General features: G+C 42.4%; 1 protein-coding gene across 4 annotated transcripts in view; it reads right to left on the reverse strand.

Annotated features, from left to right (window-relative positions):
- SFMBT2 (Scm like with four mbt domains 2) overlaps positions 1-25,280 on the reverse strand; it is a 117,975-nt gene that overhangs the window by 53,741 nt on the left and 38,954 nt on the right. For 3 of the 4 annotated variants that reach the window (XM_054812982.1, XM_054812981.1, XM_054812983.1), the window contains exons 5-7: positions 11,384-11,472; positions 7,976-8,222; positions 1,676-1,773 (exon numbers count right to left, since the gene is read on the reverse strand). In XM_054812982.1, coding sequence (XP_054668957.1) covers positions 1,676-1,773; positions 7,976-8,222; positions 11,384-11,472 — 434 coding nt within the window. The remainder of the gene's footprint in view (positions 1-1,675; positions 1,774-7,975; positions 8,223-11,383; positions 11,473-25,280) is intronic. The other variant, XM_054812984.1, reaches the window with a different exon arrangement.

Raw genomic sequence — 25,280 nt, forward strand, 5'->3', positions numbered from 1 at the left:
AGTGCCTCACCACCCTCACAGGGAAGAATTTCTTTCTAACATCTAATCTAAATCGACCTTCCTTCAGCTTAAACCCATTACCCCTTTCGCCCCAAAGTAACTCTCCTCTTAAGCCATTCAAGCATTCCAATGTTTTACATTGTCTTTTAAGAGGAACATCTTTGCAAGCTCCAACCGCATGGCATGGCAACTTGGATTTGCTGAATTTAAATTTATGACCTTCATGCAATAATTAAAATAAGTGGATATAAGTCTGGCATGCTGAGAAGAGGCAGCAAAACAGCTGTTAGTTATAAACTTTTAAAAAAAAAAGGATGTTTTATGAGCCTCATCAGAAACATTCTTCACTCTTTCATATAGACAGGAATAAAATTTACACATTAGGCATTCCCTATTGTGATTTAATCCCTGCCCCACACAATGTATTTTTGATCTTGAAACTGCAAATGCAAACTCTATTAGAGTTGGCGGATTGAAGCGTTGTATGAAATAAATGGCAGAGAATCAAAACTCTCCGCACGCCACTCCCATAACAACACGGGGCTTGTCAAACCCACGTCTGTGCCGAAAGCCAACGCACCGATCTTCCCACTTCTCCCAGCCTAGCAGAGCTTTCACGTTGCAAGCAAATGAGCCACCCTACGGGCCATTAGCAAAGCATTCCCAAATTAATTTTGCTAATTCAAGTCTTTCTCAGCTGGGTGAGGAGCCTGGACTCCTCATGGGAAGCTGCTGGCACGTCCCTGTAGAAACAGTGAAGGTGGCACCGGGGTTTTGTGGCATGCCAGTCGGGATGGGGCATGGTGGGTGCCTCTTCCAACTGTATGGGTGTTTTGGGGTGTCCTACTCCAGTTTTGCTTATGGGCAGGGAAGGAACCCAGAGGGTCCTCAGGCTGGATGAGCAAGGAATGGTGGTGAGGAGGGCATCATGGTCCCCCAGGTGCCTAAGCAGGAAGTGACACCGGAGACAGCACCAAAGACAGGGCACGCACCTCCCTGAGCATCCTCTCGCTCCCACGGCCACGCTGCCCATCGCACCGCAGCGAGGATGTAACTGTTAGAAACCAGAGGGGCACAGCCAGAAATCAGGATTATCTGGAGCCGTCATGATTAATAGCAGTGCAGATTTGGACGGGAAATTAAAGCTGGTGCCTCAGGGCTGAAGCACATCTCTAACTATTAAAAACCAGAGTGAGGGGAAAAGAAAAAAAAGAAGATGTGGGAGCAAAATTATCTCCCACTTCCACTATAGGTCCCTGAAGGAGGTTTCTCTGACTTGTGGCTCGTGATGACATGAAAATTTTGGTGCAAGGCTCATAGAAAGCCGTCCATCTTATGTCAACTTTCATATTAATAGCCTTACAATCTCATGGTTGTACATGATGCCTTCGCACAGGTCTAACAGAATAAGACACGCTAAAAATAATGTTGGAGAAATCAGTGCTGATCACCCCTAGTCCCTATAAAACACTGACTGCAAGAAATCAGTTCTCAGAATAGAAAGTCCGCACAAGAGCCAAACCGCATTTTATACAAACATCTCACTTGTGACCTTTCACGGTGATGTATTAGAGCAACGGCCTTTCCTGCAAAAGTTTAACATAAGCCGCTAAACACCGCGTGATATTTATTCATCGCAGGTTCTGTAAGTGAAGGAAAAATGTGTATCTTTTACCTTGAACACTTCCATTGGAAGAGGAAAATTTGCTGCATCATTAAGGGATTTTTCCAGAGCGCATTTCCACTCAGATATAGTCTTCAGAGAATAGATATCTAAAGCGATGACAACAAAAAAAAAACCCAACAAAATCAAGAGGTGACTGTTTGGGGAACAAACATTTTTGAAAGACTTAAGTTCCTATGTCATAAAAATGAGTAGTACAAGTGAAATGAACAGCGTGTATATTCCAAGCTGTACAGCATGGATAAATTCAACACAAAAGCAACTAGCAGGGGCACGTCTGAAGAAGATTGTGTTTTATATCCTGGAGTAAAACTCAGAAAAATACACGTCCTTCATTTTTTGTTGTAGAAACGAGAACCGTACTATCTCATTACTTGAAAATAACAAAAACTCTCCTTTGATTTTCAGTTCTCAAAATTCCTGATGTTTTCCAGTTTGAGGAGCCTCAGGTCTTCAGCCAATGTTAGTTATATTTGAACAAAATCAGAAATACCTTTACCAAGGCTTCTGTTCATTTGAAAGTCTTTTTTTTTTTTTTTTTTTAATTGCAGGGTTGGGATTTTTTTTTTTTTTTGTGGTGGGTAGGTGTGCAAAGGAACATTTCAGCTCAATCTCTACCCAGACCCGTTTGTTGGTACCACACTCAAACCAGACTATCGCAGCAATTCAAAGACTTAAGCTTATGAATTTTCATCATTATAGTTTTAGGCAACATCTTTGTGCAGATTCACATTGCTTTCAGTGAGTTTCTTTAAATAGGTTTAATATTATTAAATCATTATAGTAACAAGCCCTTTATGGTTCAGTGCAGTGAAATGCCTATGAATCATCAAAGGAAACAACGTAGGAAACAATACTATGATGAAGAACATTATATTGGATTTACTTCTGCCCTAGAAAACATATTGTTATCCTGCACATAACAAGTTATTGCAGAACACTCGTATCAAGGTCTTAAAGAGACAAGATAGGTAGATAGATTGCAACAATTATTAAAATGGAAATGAACATTTACTCAGTAATAAACTTGAACCTTGATAAGGAGTGAACAGTGTGAAGCGTTTCTTTTGTCAGTTTGGCCTCACGTACTTACATCACAGTTCAATTTGGCCCAATTTGCATTTAAATTCTGTACATCTAATAACCGTATATATTTACTAGCTAGCGAAGATTTACTGCTGTATCTTACAATTCTGAGGGAGGAAATAAAAATATGTATAAAAAAAGGAATTGGCAAGCACTGTTTTCACCTAGCACTGACGGTACAAGAGAATTTTATGCTCTGATCTCAACAGATTTAAGACCTTATCAAAACAGGATTTGCAGAATCACTCACTGGAAGTGGATGTATTTATACTTCCACTATATCAAACCTCGCTACTTCAGAACAGACATCAAGGATATGCATATGAATTTCAACACACTTAAAGGGAAATGTTAACCTTTCAGGGCTGTATTTTTAATTCCTCAACTGTCTGGTTATTAATGGGAATATACATTTCAAGTCTGTGTTTACAGCACGTGCAGCAGTCACAAGTGTTAAGAAGCGCACTCTTTATCTAATTGTTCATTATTTTACAGCCCTGTTGCTCCAGTTCTCCCTCACTTGCAGAAGCTCTGATTGGCTTGAAGTGCAGGGAAGGAAGCAACTTCCCTTGTTTCTTTCTTTTTTTCGCCAAGCAGGGAAATACTTGATATAACATGATTTTGCCCCAAGCTGCAGCCAGCCCGTTGTTTCAACTAACAAAACGTCTGAGTGTTGGAAAACCCTCCTGGATGCTCCCCTGCTCCCCAGACAGGGCAAACTGAAAATAGACCCTCATTTTCTACCATGATGACAGTGATCCACAGAAAAGAAGAAAGTGGCATTTTGGGAAACTTTGCCCAAAATCAGTGAAAACAAGCAGCAACTTCTTTGGACAGTGTCAACAAACTTCCAGAGACAAAGACAACTCCAATGATTTCAATAACCAGCAAGTAATATCATATGCGCATTTAATTAGTGGCAGCTAGCTTATGCTGGCAAGTATATGGACACTAAATCGTACGGTTAAAAGAGCATAAAGCATTTCATTTAAGTGATAGGGTTGCAGGTAATTGAACAAAGTGTACTGTGTCAATTTGTATTTAGGTTAACAAGGAGTGAGCAATTAAAATGACTGCCAATTTGTCTTTAAATAGAAAGTAACATAAAATGAGACGATCTCTTCCTGCATATGCAGTCGAGGCAAGACCATCAGTGGCTCTGTGTCAAGCAGCCTGTGCCAATTTGCACTAGCAAGGAGGCTTATTTTGGATTCAGATATACATCTGAGGGGAAAAACACGCTACGACCCCTTTGCCTCAATGAAAAGGGCTTGCGAGACATACAAAGTCCCTGAAAGCTGCCATTTAAAGAAGACAGCCAGGATGCTATTTCCTAAGGACCCTCTTGTACATTCTTGTACATTAAGTGGGTGCTAGGATGTGGATGACTTCAGAAAAGAGATATGTCCACCCAAAATACGGTTCTTGGATCCATGGGATCTCCTTTATATGAGGTGCTCTGCATCTTGAAAGACTGACCTCAAACTGCTGTGCAAGGTGAAACCCAACTTGGCAGGTCCCAGAGAACCTGCAGAACCACTGTGCAACTGAACATCTTCATTTCATAGCAATTAAACACACAGCCCGATTTGGGAGGAACTGCATGTCCTCAGCATCTATTCAGAGGAGATTCATAACAGCTTTGATATACAGTCTAAGGATGTTCCTGTTATCAATCAGGGAGTCACCTCAACTGGCTTCAGACGTTCAAGTTAGACAATCAGGTCTGTAGTCCTTGCTTTCAACTGCCCCGAGTGGAAAAAACAGGCTTATGAAGATGTCATTTCATCTGACCTATGTTAGACATGTGTTAGGCATCCCTTTTTCTCCATCAATGATAAAGAGAAAGCAATAGCTCACGCTGAACTGTCTTTTTGATGCCTACACTATGGCAGGTGAATTTAATCCCTGATGTGTAAAAACCCAACATACTCTCCATAGACTCTCTTTCCTAAGACGGTCCATACTAGGTCTTTTCACACAAAGGTCTTTCTAGTCCAAATCCTATTTACTAGAGAAGTCACTTGGAAGGAAGGAAGCAGGCACAGATGTGTCCCTGGCACATTCTCCTGGCCTGGGGAATTACATCCTTTGACAGTTCTTGGTTTAGTAGCTTCATCCCTGAGTTTCTTTAGAGCTCTCTTCTGCCAGCATCTCATCCTGACAACCCACTACTGCTTGCCTGCCTGCTTGCTCCCAGATTTCTTTTACAGACTCTTTAATTTGAAACAAATCCCCTAGGACCAGCCATTTGGCTTCTTCCCTCTTCTTCCTCTCGGTTCATGCAATATCACAACTGTCTCATACACTTTTTTCATCCATTGTGCTTTATGAACGCGTTGATGTTAGGTAGACATTAAAAGGCTGATATAGTCCACTACGCCAGAAGTGGAACAACCAAGCATTCCTGTCTCCAGAAACGCATCAGATTCCCATTTCTGACTGGCTACTCCCCAGAGCACAGAGCCCAACAACTGTGTAGACCAGAAAGAGGGACTGAAGACAGACCCTCGGGTGCAATGTTCAGAAGAAGACTTGTGAGAAAATGGAAGGGTTCAGACCCAAAGGGTCTTTTCTCAGCAAACTCCTATGAGACACACCTTTAGGAGATGTAATGACCACTCATTTAAATCAACAGAAGTCAGGAAGAAGACCTGGGGCATTGAATTCATTAATAACTATGTTCACTAAAAAGCGAACGACCAGAGAAATGCCAAGGAGACGAAACAGATATCAGATGAAGACAGATGAGAACAAGAGAAAGAAATTTTAAAAGCAGTTAAATCAAGGAGAGGGGAGAAGAAACATAAGCAACTTCAGCAAACAGAGAGTCCAATAACAAGTCTAGAGACAACTGAAAAAATGAAAAGAAAAAAAAGGCAGGGGAGGGAATTCATAGAAAAGGAAGCACAACTGGATAAAAGGAGGAAAGAGTAGAAAGAGAATGGAATAAACAAAGAGGAAGCACAAATCTTGTTTGGGCCATTTCTGTATTGATTCACTAAACCTATCCAGGCCAAGAGGGTTCAAAGACAGTCAATGAAAAAGTGTTTCTCTGCAACACAAATACTCTGTGAAATAACAGAGTGAGTGATATTCATGCTCTCCAGCATTCGCATCTAATTTAGAAGTGATGGGGAACATTGATTCCTACCTATCAGTGAAGAAAAACACACGCTTCCCAAAAGCATTCAAGACCCCAAGTTAGACCCAAGACCCAGACAGACCTGTGAACACGACAATTGCATGTATTGGGGTAACCGCTCTGTGTCAGGTCTGATGGAGAGAAGTCACAACAGAAATACCTACCCAGCAGAGGGCTACCCTTCTCCTATCATTTGACACCCATGGGAAAACTTCACACACAGCACAAGGAAAATGAGGCATGGACACAGACAAGCTGTTCACCTACACAGGAAAAGGTGGAATAGGTCTGTTGGGCCAAAACCTGAGCATTAACCAAGAAAGCACCTCACCTCTCAAGGGAAATGGTAGTCCTGGGGCATCCAGCCTGGAGATGCAAACAGCTAGCAAATGGGGGCCAGGCTCCACAGGACTTGGCAAACAGCTTTGCAGCCCCAAGTATAAGTCAGAGCTTTATGAAAAAACCAGATGCTGCACACTTTCTGCCCCGAAGACGATCATGCATGCACTAGCCTAAGCTGTCATGTTTAACCAGATCCCTAACTAAGAGAAGACAAGTCAACCAACTTGACTCAATCAACTCAGCCAACTCAGAGCCAAACACCCTGAGTGGAGAGAAACCCAATAGCCTAGAAACTTTCACAAAGTTTTGACCAATATTATTGATGCGATGGAAATAATTCACCCTCCCAATCTTCCCCTGCTGTAATGGGGTATAGCCTGGATGGAAACACATCTCCAAAGCCAGCCCCAGAACCTGCCAGTGAATGCCTCTGCAAGCATTTCTCCAGGAGGCTGCAACCAGCCCCGAGCCTCTGCTGTGTGCTGTGGTCCCTAGACCTTATCCTGCCTGCTAAACTTTAGTAATCCTTAGCTTTCCCCTACACTCAGCCTTGCACTCTCCTTGCCCTGCTGGTTTGATCCAGCCAAACCCAGTCCCACTGCCTGGAGTCTGATTCCAGCTGACCCCTAAACTCTACTCTTGCCCAGCCTCCTGGCCCAACCTACTCGTGCCTGACTCTTCTGCCTGGCTCCTGTCACTTGAATTTCCCCTGCCCCTGGGTGTGTGACTTCCAGTTTCTGACCTCAGACTGGCTTAACTGCAGCCCCCTATCTCTCTCCTTCCAAGCTGTTTTGAACATTAAGCTCAACTCTAGAGAGTTTCTACTCCAAGCTGCAATCTCCTGATGTTGAATCTGGTCTGACACATTTGCAAAGACTTCACTCCCTTGGAGAAAATGCAGATAAAATTTGTAGTCTTTTAAATCTGTAAGATCTCATCTACCCTTACTTAAAGGACTATTTTCTTAGCTTCTAGCAATAGACATTCCGTAGCTCCTAAATGGGCAGGTTGAAATGAACAGGCAGACAAACCCAGCACTCTCACTGCACTTTCTGACTGGTTACACACAGGCAGGTCTCACTTGGCAGCTGTACAGCGATGTTACAGCACACTATGAAAAATTTGTGTTAGAAGGACCATGAAGGTCCCAAAGCACTTCCTCTAGCCCCAGGAAATTTCATGGAGATCTACTGCTACCCAAGCGAAATGTGTGTGGCCATGGAAACACAAATGGGCAAGAGGTCTTTGGGTAAGGGGAAAGCAAATGGAGCCTAGTATATGCTAAGAGGTGTCACCTAGGATTTGATCTGGACAGCCAAAGAATGGCTCTCAGTGAGGCCTCCACCAGGATGCCTACAGTATGGCCAAGAAGACCAGGCCACTGAAACACAACTGAAAAGGGCTGGGCAAGCAAGCACATCCTTGGACTATCTCCATCAGCTCTGCTTCTTGGTGGAAAATGGCACAAAACTGCTTTTATCGGACACTGCTTCCTTCCAGGAGTGAGCTAAGCTAAACTGAATTTACTAAATAAATTTAATACAGTTTACCTGACCCATTTTGAACCTAAATTAGATGACTCTCACATGCCATCTGTGTAACAGCTAGAAACTACTGTCAAAGCAATGTGAATGCTGGAGAAGAAATGGGTTGCACAAGTATCTCAAAACATCAGTAAACGCCAGAAAGGGAGATAGTATTTTTAAGAGGCTCTTTACCTGCAGGTGGGTCCATTCTGTATTTATTCTCTTGACACCAACCGACTGGTCGAAGTCTGCAATCCAAGTAAAACAACCACTGGTCATAGGATTCAGTCTCCTCCAATCCCACATAGCGAAGGCGTAATCTTCCTCCAACATTTTCAACCACACTAACTATCCAGTACTGAAAGGGATTCTGGGAATCCTGCAGCTCTATTAAGGAATCAACTGTAATGAGGTCTACAGGGTTTTTTCCTCGCAGAGGCTGTTTGAATAGAAGCAAAACTCCTTATTTTAAACTTTATTTGAAGACTTCTCAAGGAAACAGATGACAGCAGAAGATTATTTTTGTTTTTCACACCATCATCCAAGCGATCAGCAAACAGTCTGTTCTACTTCTATTTTACCCAATGTCTTCCAAGTGCAAATTCAGAAGTAAAACAGAAAACAACAGTTGTGCTAATTTCTCAACCGACATCATCAACAACAACAAAAAAGAATAATAAAAGGTGGAACAGCTCATAAGGCACATCCGCTTAGGATGCTCCTGAACAACTCAAAGCCCAGTTATACTGGAGGATTTAAAACCAAATTCTCATTGATTGCAGCTGATAAGAACCAATCATAGGACTGGACAATGGCATTTACCTAAAAGGCGACTACTTTGGACATGACCCTGATATTGCCCTCTGTGCACTGATCTTTCCCACCAAAGGCTTTATATTATTCCTACTGGCATGTAGAGCAAATTATTCCCTACTGCCATGGATGCAAGAGTCTGTGGTGGTTACCCCAAAGCCCAAAGCCAATGGCAGGTTCCCACCAGCTTAAGTGGCCTTGGGATCAAAGCCCAAGGCACACAGGATTTGCTGGATCAAGCCACCACGCTCGAGAAACCCCAGTAAATGAGTTTATTTGCTTACATACAGTATTTTCTGTGATCCCAGTTTTGCAACCATTTACACATGTGCTTAACTTTACACCTGCAAAGCTGCCAACCGCAGGCATTAAAAAACCATGAGATGCTTTGCAGAATGATACCTTTGGGGCTCAGTGAACATCTCAGTGAATTGTTTTGTGAACATCTCTGTGTTGTCAAGCTTTTCTCCACTAACGTAACAGTTAGATATCTTCTTTTTTTTTTTTTTTAAATGCAAGTTCCGATTCTTATGCAATTTCTCGATTCCAGGGCTTTAAGAGCAGCACTAAAAAACAATCCAAGAGTTGGGCGCATTGGTCCCCAAAGGAGATGCTAAGCACAGGCAAAATATATTAGGACTTCTTTTTTTCTGTGTGTTTGCCCCACTTCTACTTAATTAAACAATATAAACCTTTCACGGTATTTTTTAAAATATTAATTCCATAAATCAGAGTAAGTCCAGGATGGTTCTTTCTAGGGTTGGCTAGGAAAAAAAAAAGAGAGGAAAAATCCTTATTTTTCAAAAAAGTTCTCTTTCATACTGAATCTTGAAAATACTCAAAATTTTGAAATGCAGCTGATTTTGACTACATCTCTCAAGCCAAAAATGCAGGCAACAGAATGAGAATTTGGTAAAAAAATGAATTAAAATTATCTATAATCGTATCACATGTACAGTTTTAACCAGCTCTATGACTAATAGATATTTCTCAGAACAATATATTTGCCCTGATAAACCACTCTTCTATTGTATAAACTACAAGCACCTGTATAATCTCTTCAAATATTATTTCATGGTAAAATGCAGTGTCAGAAGTTAATAATATAATAGAAATCTACTGTAATGGAGTTTTTTCCTCTGATACAACTGCTTTGTTGCAACAAAACATTCTTTAATATGAAACAATGGTGTAATGATTTAACTTATTATAATAAATGCCCGGCTGTTTAAAAGCGAATATTGCTTCTCTGATTTGTGTGCTGAATTTTAAGCCAATGGGTTGTCACTTACCCCTGAGAACTGAATGGCTAAGATTAATAATTGGCTTGCATGAAATATTAACATTTACCATAACGCAAGAACTCTTTATATGCATAGCTAGCATGTTAAAAAAAAAAAAGTATCACTACATATCGATTTAACAGTATAACAACAATCTGCAGCACTCACGAACAGCAAATCTGTCGACAGGGGGTTACATACATTGCACGACACAGACAGCACTAAGCACATATATTACATAAAACACCAGAAAAGGGTCAGAAACTGTTTCAAGCCAACACAATGTTTTCTCTCTCTGCATTTCTGCCTGGGGCTGCCTTTTTTCTCTACCTGCAGGAAGGGAATGGAGAGGTTCGCGACGGCACTGGCGTACACCAGAGATGGGTGTTGGACACCACCAGCTTTTTGCATGTACTGACGGGGAGTGGTCCAGAACAGGGATGCAGCAGACCTGAGGACATGCATTATTTTGGGCATGCAAGGGCTGTTTGGCTAACAGATTGAGGGGCAAAAAAATCCCTAATGGTACGCTATTAATTCTCCCTGCCAGACAGCTTGTACTGCACAGGCACGTGGAAAAAAGATGCAGTTGTTGCTGGTGGGAGTGACCAGGGATAAAATGATCAAAAATGGTGTCTGGATGCACACTTGCTTACAAAAAGCCAATACGAGCACTTACACAAAGGTAAACTGCCTGTATGCCTTCACTGGCAGCCTCAACACAGAGGGGCAGAGAGAATTGTGTCCTGCAGGGCGGGCTGTCTCCTCACCAAACACCTGCACAGCATCCACAGGAGAGCAGGGCAGGTCCCAATGGAGACGGTGCCCTGCTCCCAGAGTTTCAAGGTGAATCTGCAGGATTTTTGTCCAAGATCTCAAGGCAAGCTGAGGGTGCCCCAGATGCAAGTTACCCTGTGAATATGCTGCACCGACTGGGCTCTTGGCCATATGCATGCATCTAAAAAAAACCAACCCCTTCTTCTCTCCTGACTACCAACAACTGGGGCCACCTCACTGAACTCCCCTGCTAAATCTGACTGCTGTGTTTAGGTGGAAGGAATGTCCTTGGGGGGAGCTACTTCCATATACACATAAACCTGACAGTGCTCCCCATCAACCTACTAGACCCCCTCTCCAACCTGTGTGCTCACCTGAAAGCTCAGGTCACCAGTTTGATGGATCTAACGAGGCACTGAAGGCCTGTGTCCTTCCTACAGACTCCTTCCATGCTCTCCTTCACCACCCAACCTTTTTCTGAGTACCCAACTTTCTAAGCATCACCCTCCAGCCTCAAGGAAAAACAAACTACCCATCACTGGGTCAGATGCAGAGCCAGCAGAGTCAAGGCAACCTTGCCACCAAGTTTTGGCCAGCACTGGATCAGACCCTGCTGCCAGCACAAAGACGTTGCAAGCACACAGCCCTACACGTCAGGAGCGCAAACACTGCTGCAGCATGCACACCGTGACACCGCATCGGATAGGAACTGCAATCTAATACATACGCCTTCCAGTAAATTTGCAGGTGCAGTCCGGGCGCCGGTCAAATCATGTATGAGAAACTCTGTCCAGTCCATGTATTTCTCTTTGATTGCTGGGGAGGGGGAGGAAAAAAAAGAAATACTTAGCACAGCAGACTGCAATGGACTTGCCACATGTATTTTAGAGACACCTCCGTGGGCTGTACCAGCTCTAAGTGTCATATACAATTGCAATACAGACCAGGAGAACATCTGGTTTGTTGTCCAGTTCCTTGGGCAACCTGTGCACATAGACTTCCCAAAATAAGGGAAGTTGTTGCTCCACTGTAGTCAGAGACAGCGATTTACCACCACGTAGCTTATCATCTCCATCCCTCCCATTCAAAACTGGCCACCACTTGTGTAACCGATTGTTTCCTGCTTACCATGTAGGCTTATAAAGTCCCTTTGTATGTTCACTAACGACCTCAGAGAAAAATAAGCTGTGCAAACTTTCAGTTCCTCAACAGGACAACAGAAACACCAGGTGCTTGCCCCCACAAAGCACAAAAATCAACCCTGAGGACATCATGTCACCTACCTAGTCAATACACTTGTAAAAATTTATCAAGAACATCTATTTAATTAAAAACAAAAGTTTGAATAATTGCTGAGATAAACACTGTTAGCATGTGTTACTTTAGGGATCTGTATCCACACAGTTGCTAAGGTTTGAACTGAAAGGTATAAATGTTGCCCCTGGGATTCAAATTCTTGTTCAATTCTTGTTGAAATCACTAAAGGTTGGGCACCAAAAAGCAATTCAGCAAATCTCAGCTTCAGAGATTCAGATGCCTCTTCAAGCACACTGTGCATTTCCCATCAGAAACCCAGGAACCAGACTTCAATTCCACCTGCCTGTAAATGGGAATTAAATTACATCAGAAACATTTTTCTCTCCCAAAATATCTTACTTATATGTTAGACTACCAACAATATTATAGTTATGTTGCTTAACACAGCAACACCTATAGACGGGAAAAATCACAAGTATGTGTAAATTGAAACATTTCCTCTGAATAAACAACTGTATACACGGTTTAAAGACCATTACCCCACGAGGGAGGCCAGGAAGGGCTGTAATTAACCAGTGTAGGTCCAAAATAATTAAATGATAGCAGCCCTCAAGTTTTGCTCAAAGGAAGCGGAGTCCTTTGCTCCACATTTTAGGGAAATACCACGTTACCTAATCAAGAGCAATTCAGTCTTAAGCACTTTGTGCTTTCACACAAATCAGGGTGGGATTTCTAAATGTTTTAAAAGCTCGGTGACGGTGACGTCTCAGCCCTTCCCAGAGGTGGGTGTCAGCTACTGCAATGCCTTGACAATACAGAACCTGAGCTGTGGGACCTCTGAGAAGGTGCAATCTCAGTAGGTAGAGCAGGACTTTGGACTGCAAATGCAAGCAGCAATGTCAGCAGAAATATTGCCACCACCACCTCCAGACAAGGAGACCAAACCTGAGCCCTCTCAAAACGCATCCTTAAGCCATCTGCTGCCAGACACTGATTTAAAGAAATGCAAAGAGGGAGCAGTGGGTTTGCCCAAGGACAGTTATATGGCATTGCCACAAAACGTGCTCATGGTTGGGCTTGCTTCCTGCGTGGCTGCTTGGCACACTTGGACTCTGGCCCATACTCAGTTTATACCCTAAAAACCTTATGTAATCCATACAGCTGGCCATAAAGACAGACGCCATGCCCAGCAGACTGTACATCAGACTTCATTTCTGAGTTGCGCTCCTTCCCCAAAAGCCAGTTCTCTCAGTGTCACTTGAACTATACATTCAGTTTATAGATCTAAATTGCTTTGAAAGTGCATTTATATGTATTTTAAATTAGCAAACTTTAAAGTGCTGGACATGAGCCTCTATAAAATAAAACCTAAGCTACCCTGGAACTGCTGTAAGTCTTTTGCAGCACTGATTTTACATGATTTCCAGGAGATTTATGACCTTTACATTATTTAAGATGAAGGAATAGCCTGAGAAGAAATGGTTTATACACGGCACTTTCTTTCTCAACATTCCTGTTGTGTACACCTCAACAGGTCCTGTCCATCTACATCAGGATAAAGAAAACAAGCTTAATTTTGTCATCAGCGAGAAGACAGTAATTGCCATAATGAATGGGACTGGAGTCCCTCTAGTTCAGACTCCTGCCTCTCGCTGCGAACAGCACTGGGTGCATCAGAGAAAGGTGCAAGTTGAACTTCATTTTGGCTCATACCCACAAAGTTGTCAGCCAGATTTTGAATGCCAGAGCTTCACTACTAAGGAATGACAAATGTGATAAAAAGAACACAGTTCGAACTTTCAAAGCTGGCAGGAGAGGAGGGGGGGAAATAGGATTTTCAAAGTTGACAACAGATTTCAGGGGCTTCCATTTCCAGATGCCTGATTTGAGATGTCTTAACAGTGCCCGATTTACAGATCTTGCTGTCTGTCAGTCAGTCCCCCTTCTAATGCCTCTCAAAAAAAATCCCTTGTCCTTTTAAAAAGACTTGCACCTCACAGCTTTTTGACACCTAAGTAAGACGGGGCCCCCCACATTCAAATCTGGATTACGGGCTTCCAAAATCCAAAACTGCCTAGGTGACCTTTGTTTTCAGACTAAACAGACTCAGTTGAAAAAACAAGCTACTCCCAGTTTCTGTGATGGTTTCAGAGCTATCCTCCCGAAACAAATCTAATATCTGGCTTTATCTTATTCTTCTTTTGCAGTATAGATGAAGGTACTCTGGAAACTTCTGGGAGTTAACAGATTGCACCGGAAGTTTTAGGAACAGGAATTTGCACTTTTTTCTGTGCCTGTAGAGCACAATCAGGCTCCTCAGTATTATGGTTCAAATCATTACAATGCAAATATTAATTTTTTGTAGTAATGAAGTGAATTTGAATCATCACAATATCTGCAAAAGCCTCTCAGGACCAAGCAAAATGTTAAACAAGAATAATCAAACAAAGGAAAATCCGCTGGGTAAATGAGAATAGCTGGCAGTGTAATGCATGGGTGCCCAACCTGAGCATCCATCTCAGGAAATGCTGCTGCTTCTCTGGTATATCGGACTCAGCACCTGTGAATTGAAGCACTGCTTTTCAATTGCTAATTCACATGTTTGCTTGTTAGCTACAGGAAAAGACCCAATCAAACCTCTCCTACTGCAGACAGGTTGGAAGAACTCTGCTTTTAGAGCCCATCTGCACCTGGCTGCCCAACTGGTGGGATGGGAAGGTGGACAGGACAAAGGATCCTGTTCCACAGGAACCTAAGCTCCACTAGTATTGCTACTTTCAAAAAAATTTTTCCTTCCTTAAATAACTTCAGTGAGTCAGGAGGGGTCCATGGGGCTCAGATATCCATATTTTCTCTCCCTTTCAATGGATCCATCTTCCCATAAGACCTCTGTGAACTTCCCCCACCCAGAACCTGTCAAGCTGAATGCACCTCCAGGATCTCATCCAATATCTGTGGTGCCTTGGGAGGTAGGGGAAAGACACAAGAAATAAACTTCTTCATCAAAACCTTTCAAAGGGAACCACTTCTTGCAGGGAGGTAGGTCCTTCTGCAAAAGACAAAAGCCACACAGAACAAAATGTGTCCTTCATCCTTCAAATGGAAATACTCTAACAAGCCCCCTCCAACCTCAAAGTGTGATGGGCACAAGCAGTAATCTACAATCTCACCTTAATTCATGCCACCCTAGCTTTTACTGAGCTGCACAGATTCAAAAGGTGGTAAGAAATCTTCATAGTAAGAAAGTCCCTGGTACGTCTGCCTGGATGGCATAGGAAGAAACATCCCTAATTCTTCACAATCCAGGGAGCTGACAAAACTGGAAGACTTTTACCAATGCATAAAGTCCTCTCCAAGCAAGGATAAGTACTGAAAGCAACCTGTCCCTTTGCACACCAACCCTTCCCTCACCAGGCACAGCTCATCTGTGAAGATGGTACCGTCAAAAGGGACTGTCACCCACACAATCGGGCTCCAAACAGGCCCAATGACAAGAAAGCTTTTTGAGATATTCCAGTTATATTGGGGCTACTTTGGAAATGATATCCTAAGCAGTGATGGCTTGCTTGACCAAGACAACAGTAGCATAACCCCACTGCTTGGTCCTCTAGAGCATGAGGCTTTGATGCTCTACAACATCACAGCTTGATCAAGAGTCCCAATATTGCTATGAGCAACACACCCATATTAGCACCAGTCCTGTGGTCCTGCATGGGGTCTGCTGTGCAGAGAAGTGACCAACAGGAGACTGTGCAATGGTCTGAGACCCTGGGGGCAAACTGTCATCAAATTTATTACAGTGAGAGGAAATGATTCAAGAGAAGCAGAGACATGGTAGCAGAAAAAAAGACTCAGTTTAGTGATCCCACCGATGCAAAGGGCACAGTGTGAGCTGAACTGAATGATTAAACACTAAATAATCCAGAGAGGAGACAGGCATTAGCAACACTCTCACCATGGAAAAAGCATCGGTCAGAGCTTGCACCATATTAGACACAGTACAACCCAAACACAAGGCATGCATCGCGCAAACTGATGCTCCCAAAAAAGCCAATGCTCTTGTAGCTGCTTTTCTTTCCAGGTTTAGCAGGCAATACCACAGCCCCTTTTGGAGTTGCAGCTTGTGTACACAGATGTGCCTGTTTCCTTTGGATTGGGTTCAGTTCATCTTGGAGCTGGCGTGGGTGGTTGTTTTCACACCTCTGCAGCTCCAAGGCCAAAGGCTTTGAAGCATCTTCCTGCCATAAAAATGCCATAGAACCACCTGCCTTAGAGCAAAGCAGCCCAAAGCAAAGGCCAGATCTGCACGTTGTTGGGCCAAGGTGTGTCCATCATAGAGCCAACTGCTCTGCTCCAGATTGCATTCATGCAGGACTAAATGCACAGAGAGGAAAAACCATCTGGATCTAGATCACCACAGAAAGACCTGAGAAGGATCCCACATTGCTCTCCCCAGTTCCTGAGGAGCAGTTGTTGTGGTGCACCAACTCCCAGACTCAGCACTGGGCTGGGCTGGTTGAGGCCGAGTCAAGGCTTTGCCTCTTCCTAACAGACCTCAGTGAAATTATCCACACCTGGAAAAGTAAAAACCAAGTATCCCTGCTCCACTGCGGTCTTTGCAGCACACTACCTCTGCGTGTCCTGCAGGAAAATGCAAAGCCTTCCTCTGCCTCCTTCAATGAAAAATATTCATTTCAGAGAGCAGCTTCTAGTTTGGCAGATATTACAGCAGATTCTTAAATTAGAAAGAAAAAGGACCTTTCCACATTAAGACTCTATTTATTTCCACAGAAGTGATGGTACAGGTTATAAAACTGAGCTCCCCTTCCACAGGGCTGAACTCCATCAAAAAACAGATTGCACCCAATATCCCTCAAATAATAATTCTTTCCACTTCTTTCTCTACTCGATTCACCCTGCCCCCAGCCTCTCTGACTCCCATTCCTCTCTCCCCTTTTGAGACTCTGCCATTTTCTCACTTTTACTCATTCATCTCATTTTCCCAAGCAAATGACTCCGGGCTGTGGCTGGACCTGACTGCTACAAACCTGGGCACCGCGGCAGCAGCTGAGGACCAGGGACTGCTGCGACCTGGTCAGTGGCTGAAGTGCAAAGTACCATTAGCATCGCTCACCGTGCACCAGGTTTTCACCATCAGCTCCTCAAAACCAGCCTTCTCCCCTTTGCACTGTGCGTGCTGACCATGAAAGCCATGCAAACAGCGGTGAGAAAATGCCAGAGCGCCGCACAACCTGCCTCACCGCATCCCCTGTAATCCCACTAACCGCGTCCCTGAGACCCAGGACAGCGGCTTCATTCCCGGTGCACAACCGGCTGCCCCTGCGATCCTGTAAATCTCTGTGCCCTGCCTCAGCCGCAGCGTATAATGGGTTCAGATTTATCTGTCTCTCTAGAGAAATAAGAGATTAAAAGAACATTTACAGTCCCATGAAAGCACAGAGTCACAGGCGCTCCATTCAATGAATATGAGATACTATTATCACATTACTAACTCTTGGGATTTTATCTAGTCTCCTAGTAGTTGCTGTTTTTCTTAAAGCCACTTCTCCCAGGTTCATGGGTTTATATGAAAATCTTCATTTTCTTTTCTTTTTTTTTTTTTTTCCTCTCCAAGAATAGTACACTGCAAAGCACAGGAAAAAACTTGAAATCTGAAAGACTGAGAAGACAATGGAAAGAACATGCACTCTTTTTTGGCCTTTTTATGACTTCTTTTTTCCCCAAACCACTCCCTCAACTGACAAAAGCAAGACTCAGAAATTTGAACTGCCGCATTCAGTAAAATGAACTAACAGTAGAACAAATACGTTATGGGGTTCCGGCACGTAAACAAGCTGCTCCTCAGAAACACCACTACATACTCCATGGATACCCTTGCCCTTCCCAGCCACAAGGGAAGGCATAAGAAGCAGAAAAGGAGGTTGAGTGGGCCAAGACCATGCTTCCAGCCACCAGAGATCATCAAGCAAGTAGTGTGCCATTACTTCAAATTAAGGCATGATAATACAAATTAATACAGAATGCATGACTGAATATCTATGCCCATCTATCTGCCTACCATTTGAGCACGTTGAGTACAAACTTACAGGCAAGAGGATAACCTACCACTAGCCCATCTGAGAGGACCTGAGCTGCTGCCACCAGTAACAGAGCCCAGAACGAGTAATTATATCAAATTATGTTCATTTTTGTCCTTTAAAAAAAAAAAATCATTAGAAAAAATGTTTTCCATGTTGGGGTTTTTTTTTTAGTAACCCAGGATCACCAGCAACCTGTCGACACCTCTACTGGAGCATCCCCACTGGACCCCATTGACCTCTAAACAACAGCATTTTAATTGTCTCACATGGGAAGCGAGGAACAGCATCTTAACCAGCTTTATAAAATGGTTTAAAATCTTTGGGATAAATCTGCTAAGTGACAACACTCTCATTGTGGCAATTATTCTTATTATTAAAAATTTAACTCCTTCCTAGGATTGGAATGAACAAAAATGGTTAAGAAAGAGGAATTATAGTTGGACAGGACCTGCGCAATTCTTGTCACTCCATTATGAAATAAACTAAAATATCAGGATCTCAAAAAAAAATTCTAAACGAGTAATTCAGTATGTTCAAAAGTTTATATATAGATATTTTATATATATATTTAAGATACACAGTCTTTTAAGAGGTAAATAGCATACTGCAAAAATACAGAAACCTTGTAATATTGTTATTTTATTTTTCAAGTCACAGATTTGATGCAATATTTATATGTTATAAAAGTCTTAATATATAAATGTTACAACGACGTTATAAAGGTCTAAATGATAGAGTCAAAATGAGATGGCTTTATATCAAAATAACATAGAATGCTGAAACAATTTGTTTAGACTTCACCCATCAAAACAATTTGTCAAAACTGACATGTTCTCACAAAATATTTCCATTTTGATAAAACAGCATTTTGACAGAAAACGGTTGAATCCAAACATTTTCATTCAGCTTGCTGAACTATATACGTCCTTGTGAACCAGACTGGATGTGGAAATGGGATGGGGGGGTGAGTGCTGTCCCTGCTCCAGGGTCCCCCTGCGCCCCGAAGGAAAGGGCTCAGGCTGTGTCTACGCTGCTTTTGAACCATCCCCAAGTCCTTCGGGGCAGGGAACATCCTCTGCCGCATACCCTACAAAGCCTAGTACAAGATCCCCCATTAAGCATTTCCAAACTAAAATAAATCAAAAATAAATTTTAAAAAGTTACTTAGTGATTTGATGGCATTTTCTAGGAAAATGTTTGGTTTGGATTCTTTTCTGGGCTCCCTGGAAAAAGTCAAATGTGGCTGGAGACACCTTCAAACGACTTTCTTACTTGAAACTTCAAACAATCTTCTGTTCTCACACCAGCAGAGTTCTGTGGTTTGAATTGGATCGCAAAGTAATGAAAATGCAGTGTAAAAAAAGAAAAAAAAAATGTGCATCAAAAGCTGTTGATCTGATTTCCTAATGATGCAGCCATAAATATCAAGAGATATCAACTTCAGAGCTCAGGCATCACCTTCTACACACCTGTCTTAAATATGGAAAGCCTTCAAAGAAAATATTATATATAAGGGATTTTCATGAAAACCAGAAGTTATAAGCAACTGTGCATCAAAGAATACATGTGCTCAAAATACATTCCTGGAGTCAGCAGTACATTGTGGTTCCATTCATATGAATTTATAACAGGCTAATAAACAGACGTTAGAAGGAAGTGTGATATCTGTAGGAGAATGTGTAGCTCTCGTACACTGATAGAAGATGCCGCTTTAAGCTATCAATTGATCTGCTAGGTCTTATAACATAATTATCTTTTTATTATATATTTTTAAATTTTTATTTATTACTATATATAAGTAAAACTGAAAATGTGTAAATTTCAAATTAATGTTGCTTGTTTAGCCCACATGAGCTACTTCATACAGTAAGAATATTCTGCATGATTTTTTTAATTTTCTTCAAAATACTTGGTGCACTCTGGTTTTTCGGGCTACCCACAACACCCTGATCCCATCCCTAAGAGAAGACTACCCATGCTGCACTTTGTAGGGTCACGATGACCCAAGAAAGGGCCAATGCACAGACTTTAATCCTTGCATACCCAAATCTGTACGCAAGGAGCACCCCTTGATTAGAAAACTAAAGCAAAGACAAAGAAAGGCATGAACACATGCTTTAGGTTCTCACCTGCAGAATTATTCCCTTATACTTTTTCTATGCAATGAATTTCAGTATGATATGACTGTTATCCTTCCTGCTGCCATTCAAGGTTTCCAGAAATGATCCACTTATATTCTCTTGATCAAAACAAGCAAGTTCACATGCAAAAATTTGTCTTACTGTCCACAAGAGGCTTTACTTCCTAACATCCTTTGAGTCCTTCACAGACCTACACACTATTCCCCTTGGGTTTCTCTAGTCCTTAATTAACTGTTATCTTTTTAACAATAAAAAAGCAGCGGGTGGTTTGGGAGTTGCTTTTCATTTCTTGAAGCTTACTCTGGCCTTACTCCAACCCAGCTGTGGGAACTACAGGTGGAAGAAGGTGGATGTGGGATGCTGTGGGAGAAAAGTCTGTGTTTGTGTGTGTATGTGCAGCCAGGTGATACTATTACACTGAAGTTTGTTTGGGTTTTTTTTTTTTGAATGATGCAAGATCCTGCAGCAACCCTCTCCATTAGCTCACTGCAGCTCAGGAAGCCTAGCAAGACACTTTGCCTGGCAAGAAAAAACTGGCAGGAGGGTCACCACCAGCAACTGCTGAGGTACCTCCTCGCAGTAGGTTCAGCTGTCTTCACTCCAAACACAACATTATGGAAACAACCACAGTCTTCTTGAGAGCCCACTGCTATGGGTTTCTGCTTACAAGTTAAACTGCCCGAGATGAGAAGAGAAATTTGCCTAATAAATCCCAACAGCATGATGACCTGTGTGCCATTAACCCATATTAGCCTGCCTTGATTGACTGAGTACAACGGCCTCAGGTACCCAACCTGCATGCAAGCTGCAGTAAATGATCTACTCATAAGTACTGTGATTAATCACTTCCCTTCAGTGAAAGTCAATACTCTACTTGCACTGGATTATTTAAAATTTAAAAAAAAAAAAAGGCAATAAAAAGGAGAAGTGTGTTGACAATGGGAAGCAGCTCTGCTCTATCTCGGTGGCATTATCCACCAATTGCAATTAGATTATGTAGATAAAGAACAGCAGCAAATTTATCAGCTCTATTTGCACTTGTCACATCCCTTTGCTGTAAGAAGACTTCATGCAACCGCAAGTGGCACCATGCAACCAGGGACCACCGAGATGCAGAACTGCTCTCCCTTGGGAGGACAGAAACTGGGGAGGAGGGAGAGCATGACACAGGTGGGAGATGGCGAGAGGTGAGGGAAACTCATCTCTTCCCACCCTCGGCCTTGCAGGGATGCAACCAATTCATTCAGCTGGTCCCTCAACATAACTACAAGTCACCTGCAGCCATCCAGCCTCAACAGGATGGTATTCAAGGATGAAGCGTGCAACTTTTCAGAGCATTTACCATGCGCAACCCTATTTATTTATTTTTTAAAAGTGTTTTCACATTAATTTCACCTGGAACACAATTCTGAAACCTTGTCATCCAGGCTAGGTACCAAACAACAGAAACAGCCCCATTACACCACCATGAACTGGGAAGAGCAGCCACTTGGCAACTTAGGAAAGGAAAAGATCCTCCAGGCACAAACATTTTTACTTGAGTCAGTTATCTGTTCTCTTGTATCTGCACGTATGGATGAAGGCTGATTATTCTGATTTTGCTATAGCATCCAATGTGGTAAAAAAGGGCTGATTTTATTCTCCACTACCTGTGTGATAAATTAAGAGGAAACCTGATGCATAACTACAAAGGTCACAGTGTTTCACTCAGAGCAAGTGGTTCCTACTCCAAAATTTCTCACTTTTGCTCTTACCTAAACAGAGATTATACACTCTTTACGCGTAGCAATAACATTGCTCTCGTAGCAATAACACTGCTTTCTGCTCAATTCAATTCAAGGTACAAGGTAACTAAATTTCATTTTTATCAACAACAGTCTTAGAAATTAAGCAGGAATGGCTGACTTAAATGGTCTCAAACATGTACACATACCGATAGAGTTCCTGGAAGGTATTTCTGAAAGCCAAGCAATGCCCAGTGTTTGAAAGCTCTGAACAAACCATATAACCATAGGGGTTCCTCCATCATTAGTATCAATGTCCATTAGGGTGACAGCTCACTGTGAAAATGAGCATCCAAACTCCACGGCTCTCGCCACTTAACCCCAAGCCTCCACGTACGTTCCTTGATTATTTTTAACTCCGCTTGCATTAAGCGCCACGCTCAGTGCACAGAAGAGATGTATCATGTGCGATGAGAGCTCAAACTCCCAATCTTAAGACCCAGGAGTCTTAACGAACGCCTTGTCAAATCAGCAGTTCGGGAGCATTCAGGGAGGGGGGAACCTGGTATTTTGATTGTAATTTCTAAACCCATTTTTATCCCATAGAGATTTAAAAAAAAAAAAAAAAAAATTGTAAGAGCTCTGTTTTTCAGGCAAAATCAGCACCTTAACCGAAGTGCTCAGAAGCAGCCCAGGTCACAGACCTCAGAGTGTGGCTGCAGAAGATGGGTTATGCACGCGCCTATATGAGACACAAGTACATACATCAGATTCCCTGCGCAAAACTGCACTTAGCAGTTGCTCAGCTATTTTATTCCAAGCTGTAGCCCCTCTGGGTGAAAACTAAGAAAGTATTTAGTCATCTTTGCAGGCACAGAGATTTGGTGTTGCAGGGAGGCAGAGATGCACAAATACTTTGTAAAATCGTGATTTAAAAGTTTCGAAAGCCATCAGGGAGGATATATGCATGCTGCTTGCCCACCATCACCCTGGTAAAGCCTACATACAGCGTTTCTTGCACTCCCTGTGTACTAGGTCCAGAAGAGGAATGTAGAAAGAGGAAAAAGGTATGTCTACAAATCAAAATGCAGTAATTTCTGGATAAATCCCCATCCAAGTGCACATTCGTAACGACAGCCATTCGCAATATTGCAAACAGCCATCAGCTTGGTTCATACTCTGAATTAGTATCTGTTGGGCACACACTGGACCATGCCAATAGTTGTTATCCATTAGTATGGGGGTCTTTCACACAATACTGCACTGCACCAAATCTGTCTGATGCTAGAAAGTGGAGCTAGTGGAGGAGAGGAGGTCTGGAGGTTACCTGATCCCGATCCAAATGCCAAACGCTCTCCCCTTGGCTCGCCTTTGCAAATGGACACGAGAGGCACTTTATGCCCTCTCTCTTTGGGATATCATAGGCCAGCCCCAAATGGATTCTGCGGCATAACAACATCTAAAAGTTATGGGCCATTCTGTAAGAGGATGCCATTGCAGTATAAATATTGTGCCCAAGGCTCTGACCTCACGTCTCCAAACTCTATCCAATTATCTCACATACTAAGTGCCTTTTCTCACTTCTAAATCCTGCGGTCGCTTTCTGAAGGCTACTCTTTGGAGACAGCTCTGTAAAATGCAACAAATTTACAACAGCACAATGTTCTTACATAAAGCATAAACCAGTTCACTGCACAATTACCTTTTTTTCCTTGGCAAAGCCAACACTCTACAGCACATATCCACTATGAACAAAAGCACCAAGACACAGAAGACATATAGTGGGACCTCATCTCCAAGAAACCCATTCTGGGTTTGTTTTTTCCATTTTCCATCTACTACAGAAAGATGAGAATTAGTGGGGATGATGCTTGCAGTTTATCATGTGCATAGCACACTACAGAAGAATGATTCAGACAATTCATTCTTAGCTCTGGTGGGAAACACCAATTCAAAATAAAAAAAGGATACAAGTTTTGATTAACAGCAAAAAGGTTATTTTCTATTACCGAATTCACCAGATATGCATGAGACCCAGCAAATAGCCAAAAGCACATTTTTTTTTTTACTTTTTCTGCCTTTAGACAGACACTACAAGTCCAGATTCACCTCACCCTTCACAACCTATGTAAATTTTAAGCGTCTAGTCTCATATTATCTGAGATTATTATGTGTTATGTCTACAGGCAGTGAAACATGTCCCTGGCTGGATGGCCACAGACTGGCAGTCTCAAACCGTGTCTTCTTTAGAAGACACGAGCAATGATTTGAAAGAAAAAGCAAGCCATTACTAGTTTCAGCCTGGACCCCCAACACAAGGGCAGAGATGCATCCCACAGATGAGAGGCAGAGGGATAGCTTGGGGGAAAAGCCTGGCAAGATTCAGGCAGGAGACTGGTGCCACGATGCTGGAGTTGGTGAGGAACAATGTTGCAAGTTACAAACAGCAAAGCAGAATGCACTAGGTCTAATTTAAGGATTTGCCCAAATTTCACTGCTCATGCCCAGAGCATGGGGGACTACTGGAAATCTAACCATGCCCATGACCGACGAGTGAGCCAGCACACTCCCAAATTATCACGGAAATAGCCAACAAGCCTCATTGACCACGACTTTGCTTTCTGACCCTCCACGAAGCAGAAACATATGTTTAAAAAAAAACCCCAACAAACTCATTTCACATTTTGCAGTGCATTCTGTAATTAATCAGAATTGTATTGCCAGCTTCTAATGATTGAATCCCATTTAATCACTTCGCAGCCTCTCAGTCGTGTGACGTAAGTGCCACAAATCAGAACTTAGAGGGCCTTATGAGCATTCATCACACATCCTTCCCGAAATTAATGGTACAGTCTGAGCACAGCCAGGCCCCATGAGGTGCTTAACATCCTATGCACAAGATGTAAATTCATAATCATTATCACAAAACCATCAAAGACATACTCCATCAAGGCTCATTTTGCACTTGCTAAACATGTGTTTTCCTCACTTGAAACTAGAAAAGGGCTTGAACTATAAATCCCAAGATCAAAAAATCCCCCAAACTTTGAAGAGTTTAGATCTAAATCGGAGATCAACGTGGAACATTATACAAGCAATCATCTGAAAGGAGAAAAACAACATGTTACAGCACTTGAAATGCCAGCAGCTTTTCCACAGTGCTCCAAACCTCCTTTGAATTATAAAACTTTAGCTTCTCCATCACTCTGGGACACATTGACTAGAGATGACAATGCTCTGATGGACCCAAATGCCTTCCCTGCTAAACTGAAGGCTCCCAAATTTTAGTGCAGAGCTATGGTTCATTCAGCTGGTTTGTGAGCTCTTCATCTCATCTTCAGCACCCAAAACTTCCTCCATGGTTTTTTGGCTTCTTTGTTTCTAAATAAATTTTGTAGATG

The sequence above is a fragment of the Grus americana genome, chromosome 1, assembly GCF_028858705.1.
Source record: "Grus americana isolate bGruAme1 chromosome 1, bGruAme1.mat, whole genome shotgun sequence".
Taxonomy (NCBI): domain Eukaryota; kingdom Metazoa; phylum Chordata; class Aves; order Gruiformes; family Gruidae; genus Grus; species Grus americana.